Genomic DNA, 19,159 nt, shown 5'->3' with positions numbered 1-19,159 from the left:
CCAAAAAAGAAAACAGATATACCATAATGTAAAATATGTGGCCTCTCTGTATTTTTTGGGGGAGTTAAGCAAAATAGTGTTAAGAAATTGTGTAAGACACTCCAAAAAACCTGCTCAACCATACCACATAAATAATAAATATTTATCTGCACACTCAAAAGGGATGTTTGGGACCCCTTTAAAATAAATTGGTGGATTTTCATGCTGTGCTAGGAAAAGGATCTGGTTGTATTGTGCACTGTCAAAAAGCAAATGGAGGGAAAAAAAAGGGCTCTGGATTGCTTTGCAATAAAAAATGTTCTATTAGCCCTGGCCTAAATAATTTTCAAAGCCAAATACACCTGGGGCTAGGTATATGCGGCCAATATATCCCACAGGTAGCAGCAGCAGCACCAGAACACAGGACCCTCTTGATACATGCAATGATATGTATATACACACACATACAGTGCCTGCAGGCCTTGCAGTGATGTCTATACAGCGATGTACACTACCCTGCCTCCCCAACACTGGAACCTATATACTCTGGAATTTGTCCTTAGAAGGACTATTGGTTTAGCTGGATTTGAGTTGTTTAGGATGGTAGACCCCACACTCACTAATAAATCCCCAATTCTGACCCTGTTAAGGCAGCAGCTCTCCCTACACTATCTAAATCCGGAGCTAAATGCGGCGAGCAGGGCGGCGTCCGGTCTCTTATTCCCCTGATAATGCTGTGCAGCCAGGCAATCACTGCACGACCACAACAAAGATGGCTGTGGCATTTCATTGCCTGGCAGACAATCCCTGCATTGTGATTGGTTCTGTAAAGTTCACCAAAAAAGCTGGGTGGAGACCCGAATTCCCGCAGAGTAATCCCGAAAATGGTCGCTTGCCGAGTACACCGAATACAGTGATACTCGGGTGAGAACACGTTCGCTCATCACTAATAATTGTGCATTTTTATCATTACGGAGGGTTTTGTTTTCATATGGATACTTTTAGAAATATTTTTTTTATATGCGATACTAATGTTTCCATATATTTTTGCATGTATTAGTTTTATATTTAGATATATATTTTTTCACCTAATAATTATATTTATTCATTATATCAAATTTATACACATTTTTACACATTATCTTTAATACATTATTTATGACACCAGGACGTATTGACACCCCTATATCATATCCTTGCTTTACCTTTTTATCCATTTTTCATTTTTATTTATAAATACTTTAACCTCCTTCATCATTGTCATTTGTCCAATCAGTGTTGTAGTCTTACTATTTAAACCGGTATGCCCCTGCCCTGACAAGCCTCCCGTAGAAGCAGAGCGAAATGCGCGTTGGGGCAGAGGGACGCCTGAGGATTTGCACCTGCCCTTCAGTAGGTATGTAACGCCCTGCCACTTACCATTTCACAGTTTTCTAGGTGCTGCGCATATTTTGTTAATAGCCGCTCTTTTTCAGTGAAGTTAACATTAGGACACTTTAACTCCAGCATATTTTGTATAACATGCATTCATGGCAGCGTTTTGACTAAAGTGGGTTTTATTTGTGCTATTACTACCATTTCTGCTATTTTGCTGCTATCATCAGCGTTACTCTTCTTATTGTGTATGTATTTATTATTATCGGTGCACCTTTGTGAATGTATTGGATGTTACTGTTTGGGGCACGATTACATCAATGGGTTCTGTTGTAGGATTCCCCAGGGCCTTGCAGTACCTCTAGTTTTGATCTAGTACCTTTCTTATATAAATGTTTTTTATTGTCTTAACGATAAAGCTATACTTTTTATTCTGTAAGTACCATCTATTGAGATCATTTCTTGCATATTGGTTTCCATCAGTGTGATATATAGTGTAAAAAGCGTAAGGTGCCAGTGCAGCCACACACCGGTAGGTGTCACCATAAGTCATAATGTGAAATCAAGACACATTAACAACTTAAATAGGCATGTCCTAATAAGGAAGAAAGAGACCATATATGGGTGTAGAAAAATCAATTCAAAGTGGAATATAACTTACAATGATAGTGTGGTCCCAATCTACTGGTGGACGCCATCCAGTAGTTTGGGACCTCAATATCATTGTAAGCAACAAAAAGAACAGAGAGTCCTGGAAGTTAATAATATGGCCCCCAGAAAGCAGTGATCTCAACACTGTCTGTGTAGGATAACATGGAGAGATAGAAGGATTTGCATTAGTCTTCATCCACATAAGATCTGTGGATGTTTCTCCAAGATGTTTAGAGCAGCATCCCTGCAGAGTTTGTCCAAAAACTGTGCAAGTGTGCCTAGAAGTATTGATGCTTTGGTGCTGATACTTCATAGCATTTTCTCAACCCCTGTTTAAAACTCTTGCACAGTACTGTATATGCTGCCAAATATATTCTCTCGTCATTTCATGTATCATATACAGCATTTTGTGGAGTCTACTGATTTATGAAATATTGGAACAAATTAGAAAGAAAACAGGGCTTCAAAGAACTAAGTTCAACCACTGATTTACACAAGTCCATATGTGTGAGAACTACTGTTGATTTTACCTGCAAATTTGCAGATTTGCATAACAAATATCCACAGTGGATTATAGTACTATGCATGAGGATATGATTTTACAAATCTTCTTTAGATACTGCTTTATATTTTGTCAAACTTAACGGATGCTCAAAAACTCATTAGGTTGTTGTAACACACGCATTTCGTAAGGTAGACAGTCACATAGTTAAACGCATTATTTTTACTTCTCATTTGTATTTTTTTTACAAAATTCACCTCTTCTCAAAAAGAGTAAATGAAAAAAAAATGCTAGTTTTATGCCCAAAAAAACATCAGCGGCAACAGATTTCAGTTGCATGAATATACAGTTGTGTGAAAAAGTGTTTGCCCCTTCCTGATTTCCTATTCTTTTGCATGTTTGTCACACTTAAGTGTTTCTGATCACCAAACAAATTTAAATAAATATTAGACAAAGATAACACAAGTAAACACAAAATGCAGTTTTTAAATTAAGGTTTTTATTATTAAGGGAAAAAGAAATCCAAACCTACTGTATGTCAAACTGTATGTCAAGTTGACTATTAAAAACATGTAAAAAAATCAGCAGTTTGTAACACATTTACTTTATGAGTCAGTAATAGAATAAAATGCTTTTCTTTTTGTTTCAGTGGCTTGCTTTTGCATGAATGCAAAAAAAAATGTATAATTGAAGTGCAACAGCAGCAACACTATAATCTTTGTATTATTCTTTTCTTACTCATGCACAAATCTACTTTACTGCTGTACTACAGCATTAACTGACATTATCTATCCAAATTTTCGCCAAATTTCCGTCTTTTCCACAAATAGACGCAAGTTATTTGAATGAAATTTTACCACTAACATGAAGTACAATATGTCTTGAGAAAATAATGTCAGAATCACCGGGATCCATGGAAGCGTTTCAGAGTTATTACCTCATAAAGGGACAGTGGTCAGAATTGTAAAAATTGGTCTGGTCATTAACATGCAAACCACCCTTGGGGCTTAAGGGGTTAAAAAGTGCACAGAACATTATAATTTAGCACATTCCTTTTACAGATACATAAAAAACTATTTGAAATTTGTATGTGAATACAACATTCTTTTAATTTTAGTTATTGATGTTTTTCAGAATATGTACTTCAGTGTGTGAAATAAAAAAAAAATCTAGTTTGTTATCTAAAATTGTATAATGAATGATCTGTGCTGTTTAGCAATTTCATAGTCCACTTTTTATGCTTGGCACACAGGCCAGAATCTGGATGCTTCATGATGGTTAGATACAATATCCCAATCAAGATGACTAAAGATGAGATAAATTAACATTATATTGAGACTTCATGTTAGTGGTAAAATTTCATTCAAATAACTTGCGTCTATTTGTGAAAAAAAAACGGAAGTTTGGCGAAAATTTTGAAAATTTCGCAATTTTCCAACTTTGAATTTTTATGCCCTTAAATCACAGATATGGCACTCAAAAAACTTAACAACATTTCACATATGTTTACTTTACATCAGCACAATTTTGGAACCAAAATTTTTTTGGTTAGGAAGTTATAAGGGTTAAAATTTGACCAGCGATTTCTCATTTTTGCAACACCATTTTATTTTTACGGACCACATCACATTTGAAGCCACTTTGAGGGGTCTATATGATAGAAAATACCCAAAAGTGACACCATCCTAATTTCACCATTTCTCCTGAGTACGCTGATAACTGATATGTGGGGGGAAACCACTGTTTCGGCACATGGCAGAGCTCAGAAGGGAAGGAGCGCCGTTTGACTTTTTCAATGCAAAATTGGCTGGAATTCAGATCGGACGCCATGTTACGTTTGGAGAGCCCCTGATGTACCTGAACAATGGAACCCCCCCACAAGTAACCCCATTTTGGAAACTAGACCCCCAAAAGGAACTTATCTAGATATTTAGTGAGAACTTTGAACCCACAAGGGCTTCACAGAAGTTTATAATGTACAGCCGTACAAATAAAAAAATCATATTTTTTCCACAAAAATAATCTTTTCACCCCCAATTTTTATTTTCCCAAGGGTAACAGGACCCTAAAAGTTATTGTGCAATTTGTCCTGAGTACACTGATACCCCATATGTGGGTGTAAATGACTATTTGGGCGCATGGCAGAGCTCGGAAGGGAAGCAGCGCCATTTGAATTTTTTGGCTGGAATTGAGATCGGACACCATGTCATGTTTGTAAAGCCCCTGACGTACCAAAACAGTGGAAACCCCCCACAAATGACACCATTTTGGAAACTAGACCCCCCAAGAAACTTATCTAGATGTGTGGTGAGAACTTTGAACCCCCAAGGGCTTCACAGAAGTTTATAATGCCTGGGCGTGAAAATAAAAAAATCATATTTTTTCCACAAGCATGATCTTTTAGTCCCCAATTTTTTTATTTTCTCAATGGTAACAGGAGAAATTGGACCCCAAAAGTTGTTGTCCAATTTGTCCTGAGTACGCTGATACCCCATATGTGAGAGAAAACTACTGTATGGGCACACGTCGGGGCTCAGAAGGGAAGTAATGATGTTTTGGAATGCAGACTTTGATGGAATGGTCTGTGGGTGTCATGTTGCCTTTGGAGAGCCCCTGATGTGCCTAAACTGTTGAAACTCCCCACAAGTCACCCCATTTTGGAAGCTAGACCCCCCATGAAACTTATCTAGATGTGTGGTGAGCACTTTGAACCCCCAAGTGCTTCACAGAAGTTTATAACACCCGGGCATGAAAATAAAAAAAATCATTTTTGATATTTTTGGCCCCAGGTTTTTTATTTTTCTAAGGGTAACAGGAGAAATTGGACCCCAAAAGTTGTTTTGAAATTTGTTCTGACTAGGCCGATACCCCATATGTGGGGGTAAAATACTGTTGGGGCACATGGCAGAGCTTGGAAGGGAAGGAGCACCATTTGACTTTCAACGCAGAATTGGCTGGAATTGAGATCAGACGCCATGCTGCATTTGGAGAGCACCTGATGTGCCCAAACAGTGGAAACCCCCCAATTCTAACTCCAATCCTAACCCCCAACACACCCCTAACCCTAGCCCTAATGGGAAAATGGAAATAAATACTTTTTTTTATTTTATTATTTTTCCCTAACTAAGGGGGTGATAAAGGGGGGTTTGGTTTACTATTTATAGCTGGTTTTTATGTTTGGCAGCTGACATACGCTAAAAGACGCTTTTTATTGTAAAAATAGTTTTTACATCACCACATTTTGAGAGCTATAATTTTTCTGTATTTTGACCCACCGAGTCATGTGAGGTCTTATTTTTTGTGGGACGAGTTGATGTTTTTATTGGTACCATTTTCGGGCACGTGACTTTCTTGATGGCTTTTTATTCCGATTTTTGGGACGCAGAAAGAACAAAAACCAGCATTTCAAGAATTTCTTTTGGGGGATGCGTTTACACTGTTCCGCGTGCGGTAAAATTGATAAGGCGGTTTTATTCTTTGGGTCAGTACGGTTACAGCGATACCTCATTTTTGTCTTTTATGTTTTGGCGCTTTTATGCAATGAAAACAATTTTATATAAAAAATAATTATTTTGCATCGCTTTATTCTGCGAGCTATAACTTTATTTTTTCGCCGATGACACTGTGTGGCAGCTCATTTTTTGCGTGACAAGATGACATTTTCAGCAGTACCATGGGTATTTATATCCTTTTTTTATCGTGCGTTATTGCACTTTTTGTTCGGCGGTATGATAATAAAGCATTATTTTTTGCTTTGTTTTTTATTTTTATTTTTTAAGGGGTTTGCTAAAGGGGTTAACTAATGGGACAGTTTTATAGGGCGCGTCGATACGGACGCGGCAATACAAAATATATACTTTTATTGTTTTTTTTTATTTCCCAAAAATGAATTTATTAGACATTTTTTTTTATTTAGCGATTTTTTATAAATTATTTTTACACTTTTTTTTTAGCTTTAATACAATGTCCCAGGGGGGACATCACTGTCATGTGACAGATCGCTGATCTGTCACATCACTGATCGCTGTGACAGATCAGCGATCTGTCACAGGCAGTGCAGAAGGCTTCCTTGTGCCTGCGCTTTGCAGGCATGAGGAAGCCGGCTCTCTGCAGGCCCCTGAAGGTCCCTGCCGCCATATTGGATCCAGGGACCTGCAGGGAAGGAGGCCCCTGCGGCAGTGATGCACATTGCGCCGCTGCGGGGGTCTTAGGGAAGCACGGAGGGAGCCCCCTCCCTGCCGATGCTTCCCTAAACCTCCGGTACACTGCAATCGTATTTGATCGCAGTGTGCCAGGGGTTAACGTGTCGGTGGCAGTTCGTGACTGCCCCTGACACATAGTGCCGGGTGTCAGCTGTGATAATCAGCTGACACCCGGCCGCGATCAGCGGCACTCACCACGTGAGCGCCGCTGATCGCTATGATGTACTATCCCGTCCCTGGGAATTAAGTCCCAGGGCACATGGACAGGATAGTATGTCATATGGCAGAAAGAGGTCAAAAGGGGCAATTCTGTGCAGTGAGAAGTGTAAAAAAAGCATAGATAACGAGATAATGAGTTCAAAGTGAGCTAATTGGTTTGTAGACAGAGTGACTAGGACCTGGCTGCATGTTCACTGCATCTGTATTGTGATAGACAATAAAACAAAATCGGGTACTGAGTTTTGAGGTAACAAGTTTTCCGCACAAATTGTCTATCAGATAGCTTGCTTTGCCTTGAGGAGGGGCAATACTCTGAAACACGTCTGCAAATAGAGATTAAAAGATTCTGGTTTGACTTTTATCCCAAGACATGTGTAAAGGGTCAATATTATCTTATAGGATTTCTACTTCCAGCAGGTGGCACTAGAGTTCAAGTATTCTACCTCCATGAAAAGGCAATTTGCATATTTAATTTTCCAGAGGAACAATATATGGCCTATATATCTCCTTAAACTGGCATGTCAATCTCCACAATGAAAAATGTTACCCTGTAGACTACAGCACAAGCTGCTAAGTTTTGAAGATAGAGACTTTATAAAGATACTAAGTAGAGATGACCGAGACATTTTTTATTTTTACAGAAACTATTCTTTAAAATTCTGAGATGGATTTAGCGTATCTAAAATTGCAGATACTTTTTAAAAAAAATGCCACATAAAATAATGGAAAATTGGAAAAATATACAGCTCTGGCAAAAACCCTGTCATGGGCAACCTGTTCTCCAGACCTGAAGCCCATTGAAAACCTCTGGAATGTAATCAAGAGGATGATGGATAGTCACAAGCCATCAAACAAAGAAGTACTGCTTAAATTTATGCGCCAGAAGCAGTGTGAAAGACTAGTGATAAGCATGCCAAGACGCATTAAAGCCGGTTTTTAGAAATCATGGTTATTCCACAAAATATTGATTTCTGAACTCTTCCTGAGTTAAAACATTAGTATTGTTGTTTCTAAATGATTATGAACTTGTTTTCTTTGCATTATTTGAAGTCTGAAAGCACTAGGTTTTTTTTAAATTTTGACAAATTTCTCCTTTTCAGAAAAAGACAAACAAAATTTATTGCTTGGAAATTTGGAGACATGTCAGAAGTTTGTAGACTAAAAGAAAAGTTTACATTTTACTCAAATGGATGTTATGTCTCTATTACAGAGCCCCTGATGTGCATAAACAGTGGAAACTCCCCAAAAGTGACCCCAATTTGGAAAATAATCCTCTTGAGATATTCATCTAGGTAAGAAGTGAGCATTCACAAAATTGTATAAAATTGGTCTGAGTAAATTGAAATTTACCATTCCACTAAAATGTTGCATTGTCCCAAAAGTTTTAATTTTCAGTAGGGGTAATGTCATGCTGTGACTGTCTTTATAAGGAAAGGGGGCCACAAACTGTCCCTGGAACTATCCCTTTCCCAGAGGTACTGTTGAAGGTATAGAGGACCAAGTCTCCAACCTTACTAGGCTCCTGTTAATGTCTTAAGCTTTCCCCTCCCTTTCACCCAGGAGGTCTGGGACAGATATGTTAGAGTGTGAAAAATGTAAAGCGCTGTGGAATATTTTAGCGCTATATAAAAAAAAGATTATTATTATTAAGGCAAACAGGAATAACATAAAGCAATTTACATACAAAAATACTCACTAAGGGTAGAGAGGAGTAAAGGGAAGGATAGAAATGTACAAACCAAATGGGAATAGGATAATGGAGAAAGCAGAAAGTGAACTTTCACAGGTGGGGATGAGAAGATCTAGCCAGGTTTTATATAGAGAGAAAATGAGCAGGTCAGGAGCAGTTGTGAGATGGAGCTGCATGTCTCTAACCAGCATACAAAGAGTCATTAACCTCTTCATCGCCAAAAGAAACGGAGTCCATTTAATATGAGGAACAAAGCACACAGGATAAATGGAAGACCTTCGATTCACAATACATAATGATCGCCTAACCCCAGATCTCACAGGAGCACGTGACACTCGTGACAGGTAGTATGAGAAAACGATCATTACAATTCCTTACACCAGTTCTCTTGAGCATGCCAATTCCCCATATGTGGTCAAAAACTAGTTTTGAGGCACAGTGCAAAGCTCAGAAGTGAAAGAGTGCTATATTGGATTTCAGATTTTGCTGCAGTGGTTTGAGGGTGTCATGTCACATTGACAGAATCCCTGAGGGGCCAAAACAGAACCCCACTTTGCAAACTACACCCATCAATGAATTAATCTAGGTGTGCAGTCAGCATATTGACACCACATGCTACTAACAGAATTTTATACCACTGGGTATACCACCCTCAATTGATCATCATTTGCTCTTCCATCTCGCACCTTCAATTCATCATCATCTGCTCTCCCCAGCCCCACCCTCAATTCATCATCATTTGTTCTCTTCCACACCCACCCTCAATCATTTACTGTCCCCCACCCTCAATTCATAATTTGCTCTCTCACCCTCAATTCATTATCATTTACTGTCCACATTCCCACTCTCAATTCATCATACCTTGATCTTCCCCACCCTTCCATCCACAATTCATCATCATTTGCTGTACCCCCATCATCTACTCTCAAGTCATCATCCTTTGCTCTTCCCCACCCGCAATTTATCATTTGCTGTACCCCATCCCTCACCCTTAATTCATCATTATTTTGTCACTCCTACTCCCATTTAATTCATTTTATTTAAAAGAAAAAAAAAAGTTTTTCATAGTTACCTCTTCCTCTTCAGCTCCACTTCTGAAAAGCCAATGCATACATGCTGGTGACATTGTCAGCTGAGCCAAGTAGGGAGCTCCCCTGGAGCTGTACTGCTGCTTTGTTTTGATGGCTGTGGAGCTTCAGGTAAGCTCCCTGCGCAGACATTGATGGCAGCAAACAATACCTTATAATGAGGGCAATTTGGCCATGGGCCTCCCAGAGTGATGGGCCACAGGCGGCCTAGATTGCCCTCATAATAATCCGCCTATCGCTATAACTTACGCCGAGCTCACAGCAGCAATCGCAAGGGTACAGCTCCTGTGCCCGCATGATCTCCACAGTGTAAGTTTGTCATAAGTTGTAAATCCCTCCCCAGTCATGATGTAAACTTACATCAAAGGTCATGATGGGGTTAAATAAACTTTCACGCTTTGAATGTATGAAAAAATAACCTTTTCACCAGACTGTACCATTGTTTGGTTGCGGTTGTTATAAAAATTCTTTCACAATTGTTTCTGTGATTTGATTTGAATGCTTCAAAGCTACTTGTCCCAATAACATAGTGATCAAAGGTGGGTCTGCTACCATTGGGCTTCGATGATTCACACGTACCAATATCCATTTAATTCCCTTATTGTGCAGTACTGTCTGTGCGAACATAACTATTTAGATATGTAATTGGAGATGTTTTGGAGATTAGGTCAATAAATTAAGATGTGGGATGCAAAAGAGGCAAAGTCCAAAAAACGCTCATCTAGATCTAGATCTTCCTCTGTTTATGTTAGGTCACCTTTGTGTGACATAAGGCCCCGTCACACATAGCGATCTCGCTAGCGAGATCGCTGCTGAGTCACAAGTTTTGTGACACAACAGCGATCTCACCAGCGAGATCGCTGTGTGTGACAGTGATCAGCGACCGGCCTCCCTGCCGGTATCGCTGATCGCTCTGGGAAACCTCTGGACTTTTCTTTGGTCGCTGGTCTTCCGCTGGCAAGCACGCATCGCTGCGTGTGACAGGCGGGAGACCAGCGATCTGCTGGTAACTAACGTACACATCGGGTATCCAAGGCACATGCTGCTGCTGCGGATTTTTCCGCGCGGTTTTGCTGCGGTTTACAATCCGCAGCATGTCAATTCTTTTGTGCAGAAATGCTGCGGTTTCACACTTCATCCATTATGAGGTGTGAAACCGCAGGACAAAACCGCAGGCAAATCCGCAGATAAACCGCAGGATTTTAGTACTGCGAATTTATCTGCGGATTTTACTATGAAATCCGCACCACCAAAAAACTCTGTGTGCACATATCCTAAGGCCCATTGACACACCCACACCTGTGTTTTGGGATTGAAACTCTAGTGATCCATGTCTGGTTTGCTCCATTAGCTGTACATGCTGTGCTTTCATCTAGCATCCATCCTTGCTGGTTTCCAGTCCATCTGTCTGACTGCTCCTGCGATTCCACATGCCCTCTGGGAAGCTACATTAACATCCGATGCCTGTGTGCCACCTCATCCCACCCCCAGACCAGATACTTAGAGGATCCACCTCACCTGGGGAGCCCTTACATACCGTAATTATTATATGCACCAAAATAATATCAAGTCTCTTGGTACATAATTTTATTTTGCACTTGTAACATAATCTAGGTTTTTATTTTACATTGTATCCAGAACATGCTAATATTAATAAAATGTATTGCAGCTTAATAAAATAGTGAAGCAACAGCATTCTGAATGTGTATGCTTAAGACTTTTACTATATGACTGTAGAGTTAAAAAAGACAAAGAAGCAAAGAGGAAAAAAAAAATTCCCAGATAAAAAGTAACAAGTTATATTATGAAAAAGTATTTATACACTGAAAACTAACAACATAATAACATAAATGACCAAGTAGACAGTTTTGGAACAAAGGTTTAAAACATCAGGACCCACAATATTTAGATGGATGGGATAACCGATAGAATAGCAGCAATTTATATAAAGTGGCAGTGCTCAAATGGTTAATATCTAGCCAAAGTACAGCTCTGGGAAAAATTAAGAGACCACTTTTAAATGTTTGGTTTGTCTGATTTTTCTCTTTATAGGTATATTTTTGAGTAAAATGTAAATTGTTCTTTTAGTCTATAACCTTCTGACAACATGTCTGAATTTCCAAGCACTAATTTTTGTATTTTTTTCTGACAAAGAAAAATGGGCAAAATAAAAAAACCCAGTGCTTTCAAACAACGCAAAAAAAAGGTCATAATCATTTAGAAACAACAATACTAATGTTTTAACTCAGGAAGAGTTCAGAAATCAATATTTTGTGGAACAACAATGATTTTTAAAAACAACTTTCATGCATCTTGGCATGCTTTCCACTAGTCTCTCACACTGCTTCTGGGGCAAAAATTTAGGGTATGTGCACACGCTGCGGAATGCTCTGCGGATTTGCCCACGCGGATTTTGTAAAATTCGCAGGTAAATTTGCAGGTCAAAAGACCTGCTGTTTTACCTGCGGATTAGCCTGCGGTTTTGCCTTGCGGTTTATCATCTCTACAATGGAGGAGATGGTAAACCGCAGTGGAATCCGCAGAAAGAATTGACATGTTAATTCTTTCTGCGGTTTAGCAACCGCAGCAAATCCGCACAGAAAAATCTGCACCGTCTGCACTGCGGTTTTTAATATCCATAGGATATTATGGTACTGTACACCGCAGCAAAAACTGCTGCGGATCCACAGCGGCCAAATCCTCTACGGATCCGCAGCAGAATCCGCAGCGTGTGCACACACCCTTGAGCATTTCTTCTTTGTTTGATGGCTTGTGGCTATCCATCATCCTCTTGATTACATTCCAGAGGTTTTCAATGGGGTTCAGGTCTGAAGAATGGGCTGCCCCTGACAGGGTTTTGATGTGGTAGTCTCTTAATTTTTGCCAGAGCTGTATATATACATGGTGACATAGCCACTCAGTGCCTCAAATACACCTGTGTATAATAATAATGCTGAGTGAATAACTATAGTTAAGAGGCAGAAGTGAAGAATCAGCAGTAGAGTGGTATATATAAATACCGTATATACTTGTGTATAAGCCGACCCCCCCTAATTTTGTCACATAAAACTGTGAAAACTTATTGACTTGTATATAAGCCTAGGGTGCAGTGAGTGGCCCCAGTTTCGCTGCACAGTGAGTGGCCCCAGATAATGCTGCACAGTGTGTGGCCCCAGATAATGCTGCACAGTGTGTGGCCCCGGTTTTGCTGCACAGTGAGTGGCCCCATCATGTTGCTGCTGCTGCCACTGCCTCCGTTACAAAAAAAACTATATACTCACCTCCTGCTGCTCATCAGCGTTGCCGGCTCTGGAACGGGGACAGGTGAATATGGCTCCCCCCGTTCATACTCACCCCCTCCTGGCGCTCGTCTCTGCAGCGCAGCCCCTGCTTGTTCCATGTTCTCGGCGCTGCTGCTGTTCCTGCTTCATCGGTCACATGGTACCGCTCATTAAAGTAATAAATATGTGCATATTCATGAGTTTAAAGAGCGGTACCACGTGACCGCTGAAGCAGGGGCTTGAGAACATGGAACAAGCAGGGTGGCTGCAGAGAAGAGCCTGGAGGGGGTGAGTATGATCTCTGATATCCCCAATCACCCTCCCCCTGCCGATTCCCACCCGGTATATGACTCGTGTATAAGCAGAGAGGGGGACTTTCAGCCCCAAAAAATGGGCTGAAAATCTCAGCTTATACACGAGTATATACGGTAGCCTAAGTATGAAAGGTGTATATCACTAACCCCTTTCCGACATTGGGCGTAATAGTACTCCGATGTTGGACTCCCTCCCTTTGATATGGCCTCCGGTGGTGAGCCCACATCTTTCCTGGCACACGTCAGCTGTTTTGAATAGCTGACAAATGCCCGGAACAGCCATGGATGGAATTGCGATCCACCTGTGGTTATTAACCCATTAAATACCGCCATCAAACACTGACAGCGGCATTTATCATAGGTCTGGATACATCTATGGTTGTCACTGCCGGCTTGCTATGAGTGCTGCCCAGCAAGTGAGTAATTTGGCTACATATAGGCAATCTGATCATTGCCTGTATGTAGCAGAACTGATCGGGTTATGGCAGCTTCTAGTCTCCCATGGAGACTATTGAAGCATGCAAAAGTAAGAAAAAAAGGTTTTAAAAATATATAAAAAAAAATTAAGTTCAAATCACCCCCCTTTCGCCCGATTCAAAATAAAAGAATAAAAAAAAAAATACACATATTTGGTATCACCATGTTCAGAATCGCACGATCTATAAAAAAAAATTAACCTGATCGCTAAATAGCATAGCGAGAAAAAAAGTCAAAATGCCAGAATTACTTTTTTTAGATCGCTGCAACATCACATTTGACTATATCTGCACCAAAATGGTATCATTAAAAACATAAGTTCGGCTCGCAAAAAATAAGCCCTCACCCAACCCGAGATCACAAAAATGGAGACGCTACTGGTATTGGAAAGTGGAACAGTTTTTTTTTTTTTTTAACAAAGTTTAGAATTTTCTTTCACCACTTAAACAAAAAAAACCTAGACATGTATGGTGTCTATGAACTCGAAATGACCTGGGGAATCATAATGGCAGGTCAGTTTTAGCATTTAGAGAACCTAGTAAAAATGCAAAACAAAAAACAAGTGTGGGATTGCACTTTTTTCGTAATTTCACCGCACTTGGAATTTTTTTCCTATTTTCTTGTACACAACATGGTACAACCAATGGTGTCATTCAAAAGTACAACTTATTCGGCAAAAAACAAGCCCCCACATGGCCATATTGATGGAAAAATATAAAAGCTATGGTTCTGGGAAGAAGAGGAGCAAAAAAATTAAAATGCAGAAGCAAAAATACCTCTGGCCATTAAGGGGTTAAAATTATTGGGAAATGCAGCATTTTAACATTTAGTTGGGTAGAAAGATATTGTATATATTCTTTTTTTTCTAGAGCCTTACTATAGCCTAATAATGATGTTATTTTGTAAAGCTGTTATTCAGAATTTCTTTTGTTTGTTTAAAACCCAGAGGAGTGTTCTTATTTAGTGCAAGCAATATATTTTGTGTTTCTTTGTGAACAGAAGTCATGAAATTTTTGCGAGTGCAATAAGATAAGTCTCTTAATGGTTGTGAAAAATCTATTAAAATACTTGGCACACAAGTTGTGTTTTCTCAGCATATGTAAAATAAGGCATCTCAAGCATTAGATATAAATGGCTGATACATTTAAAAAAAAAAAAAAAAAAAAAAGGATTTTCTGCCATTTATATTTTTATTCATTTTAGAAAGCAAACATAACTATAAATGCAACAATTTTAAAAATATATAATATATGAAACTTATTGTCATACATACTCTAGTGTTCATAAAAGCAGGAGTAGAATAAAAACATTGCTCCTAAGAGTAAGGGCCCCGTCACACATAGTGACTCACCAGCAATCCCGACAACGATAAACGTGTCAGGATCGCTGGTGAATTGCTACATGATCGGTGGTGAGCTGTCAAACAGACAGCTTCACCAGCGATGCCGAGCACGCGGCGTCGCTGTGTTCGTTAGTTAGTGGACGTGCGTCCCTTGGATACCCGATGTGTACGTTAGTTACCAGCTCCCTACATCAGAGCGCTGGTAACTAACGTACACATCGGGTATGGAACACGCGGGGTGAAAATTTCGCCTCACAACATAGCTTAGGACGTTCTCGAGATCCAGACGTGTGACTGTGCCAAATTTTGTGACTGTAGCTGCGACGGTGCGGATGCCTATCACGGACATAGACACACAGTCACACGTCTGGACCCAGAGAGCGTCCTAAGCTATGTTGTGAGGCGAAATTTTAACCCTGCGCGTTCCAATTCACCAAACAATTTTGCCCCTATCTACATACTGGGGAAAAAGTGTGTGCGCGTCAAGCCCCGCCCCTCATTATGATGTCATAATGCCCCTATCTACATAATGGGGAAACTGTGTGCGTATCAAGCCCCGCCCCTCATTATGATGTCACAGTGGTTGCCATGGCGACGCTGATGTCATCATAGGTTGCAAGCCCCGCCACTCATTATGATGTCATAATGGTTGACTATGGGATGGAGGATATGTTGACAGGTATATGGGCATGGGACTATGGGATGGAGGATGTGTGATGGGTATATGGGCACGGGACTATGGGATGGAGGATATGTATGACGGGTATATGGGCACGGGACTATGGGATGGTGGATATGTATGATGGGTATATGGGCATGGGATGGAGGATGTGTGATGGGTATATGGGCACGGGACTATGGGATGGAGGATATGTAGGACGGGTATATGGGCACGGGACTATGGGATGGTGGATATGTATGATGGGTATATGGGCACGGGACTATGGGATGGAGGATATGTTGACAGGTATATGGGCATGGGACTATGGGATGGAGGATGTGTGATGGGTATATGGGCACGGGACTATGGGATGGAGGATATGTATGACGGGTATATGGGCATGGGACTATGGGATGGAGGATGTGTGATGGGTATATGGGCACGGGACTATGGGATGGTGGATATGTATGATGGGTATATGGGCATGGGATGGAGGATGTGTGATGGGTATATGGGCACGGGACTATGGGATGGAGGATATGTAGGATGGGTATATGGGCACGGGACTATGGGATGCTGGATATGTATGATGGGTATATGGGCACGGGACTATGGGATGGAGGATAATTATAATTTGTTATAACTAACCACAGTTAGTTACTATGCCTGGGCAACGCCGGGCTTGTCAGCTAGTATACTGTATATATATATATATACATATATATATATATATATATATATATATATATATATATATATATATATATATACACACACACACATACACACACATACACACACACACATACATACATATACACACACACATAAATTAAAAAAAAGATTGAGGCAGCGCACCATATTAAAGCTGAAAAAAAGTGCTCTTTTAACCCCTTCACGACCTTTGACGCCACGTAGGCGTCATGAAAAGTCATGCCAGAACGACCCATGACGCCTATGTGGCGTCATGACTTTAAAGCCCCCCTGCGGGTCGGGTGACCTAGGTCACTAAAAGGTCACCCGACCCGCAGATACAGGGGGCTTTGTTCTTTGCCACAGGGGGCGTGGCTTCACCCCCACGTGGCTACGATCGCTCTGATTGGCTGTTAAAAGTGAAACAGCCAATCAGAGCGATAGTAATATTTCATCAATGAAAATTGATGAAATATTACAATCCAGCCATGGCCGATGCTGCAGTAGCATCGGACATAGCTGGAGACACCGATTCCACCCCCCCACCGGCGATCGCCCCCCCCGCAACTGAATGACCGGCGATCTGCCGCCGCTGTCATCATCTGCCCCCTCCCATTCCCTCTGCTCCCCGCCAGCTTCCGATAACCCCCTCACCCCCTCTCACCTCCCCCGGCACCTTCTAAGTCCCCCTGTCGCTCCCGGTGTCCGGCGGGTCCGGTTCATGGGCACCGCCATTTTGGAAAATGGCGGGCGCATGCGTAGTGCGCCCGCCCGAATCTGTCGGCTGCAGATTCCATTCTTTCATTTTGATCACTTTCACAGTGATCTTAATGAAAGAAAAAGTAAATAAACCCCCCGATTATCACCTCCATAGGTAGGCACAACTAATAAAGTAATGAAAATATTTTTATTTTTATTTTTCCATTAGGGTTAGGGTTGAAAAGAGGGTTAGGGACAGAATTGTGAAGCGGTGGCGGTCTGTGAGGGATCGTTTCAAGAAGGAGTTCAATAAAGAGATGCGGGCCCCGAGTTGATCAAGAGGACGCAGGAGCAAGTACAAGTACGCACGAGCCCTGTCGTTCCTCCGGGATACAATGGTCACCAGAAGGTAAATATTACACGCCACATGTGAAAAAAAAATGTTTAGATGTAACAATTTTTTTTTCGGCCAGGGCCATGCCATGTCACTATTTTAATTGTTTTTTTTTCTCTTTATTCCACAGCACGGTGAGCAGCACTCGGGAGCTTGCACGATTGGACCCTTCTGAGGCGATCCCTGAGGAGACCGGCACCGAGGGACACTTCGACCGCCCCGGTACATCTGCACCTTCCCACACATTCGACCCATCTGTCCCATCCACCAGCACAGGAGCATCGTGGCCGCCTACATTACATGAAGCTGCTGGTGAGGAGATCGCTTTCCCTTTACCCCACCCTTCTGCCCCTGCCACCTCTAGTACACCTGTGGGTACTGGGCAGCAGCGGCAGAGGGATCAGGAAAAGACTTATGCGCCAGAGTTCTTGCATCTGAATGCATCTTTCCAGAACGGTCTAAAAGTCTTGTCAGAGCAAATCTCCGCAGGGTTTCAGCAGATCAACTTCAGCATTCTGGAGGTGAAGACACTTCTGCAAACCATGCATTCAGAAGCAAAATCTTCGCCAAACTACACCTTTTTCAGGTCTGTTGTGGAGCGCATGTTAACGCTCTCTCCTACCCAGCAGATGCATGTAATGCATTTGTGCCACGGTGCTCTACAGCACGTTACCTCCCAACTTCCTCCTCCCACCCTAGTAGTTCCTCCACCTGCACCCCCTCCAGCCACTTTCCATCCTCCCCCTCCTATTACATACCAGCAACCTCCCCAGTACCAGCAACCTGCCCCACTTCCAGCAACCTGCCCCACTTCCAGCAACCTGCCCCACTTCCAGCAACCTGCCCCATACAACTTTCCATCATCTGCTCCTACAGTCCCTGCCCAACCCTCCACTCCACCGCCCACCACCTCTTCTGCCTCCCACATGTCCACCCATTCTGTAGCTTTTTCCACACCTTCACCTCTAACTGTTCCTTCCCCACCACGATCCCAGTCCTCTCTCCACACACCCAGTGTCGAAGTGTCCTGCAGCCCCTCCAGCAGTATTTCCACCCCACACTACACAGATTTGTAATGTGTGTGTTTAATAAAAATGCCCATTGGGTTTAAAACCTTTATTAAAAAAGTTTTTTGCACTTTAAAAACATTTTACAAAAAAAAAAAATATTTTAAATAAAAGTTAAATTATCGTTTCACAATGGTTGTCTGTCATTTCTTTCTGCGGCAAACTATGTTTAAAAAAAAAGGTTAAATACAGGGTATTTCAAAGGTAAAAAGGTATTCAAAACCAGGTATATAACTGGGTAAATTTTAGCTTTTTGCCACAGTTGTGTTCCTGGTTGTGTTTGAAGCAAAGTATTTCACCTAAAAAGTTGTGTTTATTGTTGGTGATTTCCTAACAATGTACACAACTTTTGTTAAAAGGTGAAATACTTTGCATAAAACACAACCAGGTACACACCTGTGGCCTAAAGCTAAAAATAGTAAGACCATGACAAGATAGCCAACTTTGGTTGGCAAAGGTATATACTGTTGGTACAGAAGGTACACAAGTTTGGTTAGGGCACAAATCTTTCACACTCTGTCATCCT

At 41.2% G+C, this 19,159-nt stretch overlaps 1 protein-coding gene across 1 annotated transcript in view; it reads left to right on the top strand.

Moving 5' to 3' along the window:
• The window catches only part of LOC141086313 (uncharacterized), a 52,959-nt gene extending 34,193 nt beyond the window's left edge, over positions 1-18,766 (top strand). Inside the window, exons 2-3 of the mRNA XM_073572271.1 lie at positions 8,138-8,219; positions 17,402-18,766. Coding sequence (XP_073428372.1) covers positions 17,650-18,642 — 993 coding nt within the window. The 5' untranslated portion in view covers positions 8,138-8,219; positions 17,402-17,649 and the 3' untranslated portion in view covers positions 18,643-18,766. The remainder of the gene's footprint in view (positions 1-8,137; positions 8,220-17,401) is intronic.
• Positions 18,767-19,159: the final 393 nt, after the last annotated feature.

This window comes from Dendrobates tinctorius, unplaced genomic scaffold (genome assembly GCF_039654945.1).
Source record: "Dendrobates tinctorius isolate UK_male_01 unplaced genomic scaffold, ASM3965494v1 ptg000031l, whole genome shotgun sequence".
Lineage (NCBI taxonomy): Eukaryota > Metazoa > Chordata > Amphibia > Anura > Dendrobatidae > Dendrobates > Dendrobates tinctorius.
This window is presented reverse-complemented; position numbering and strand designations above follow the sequence as displayed.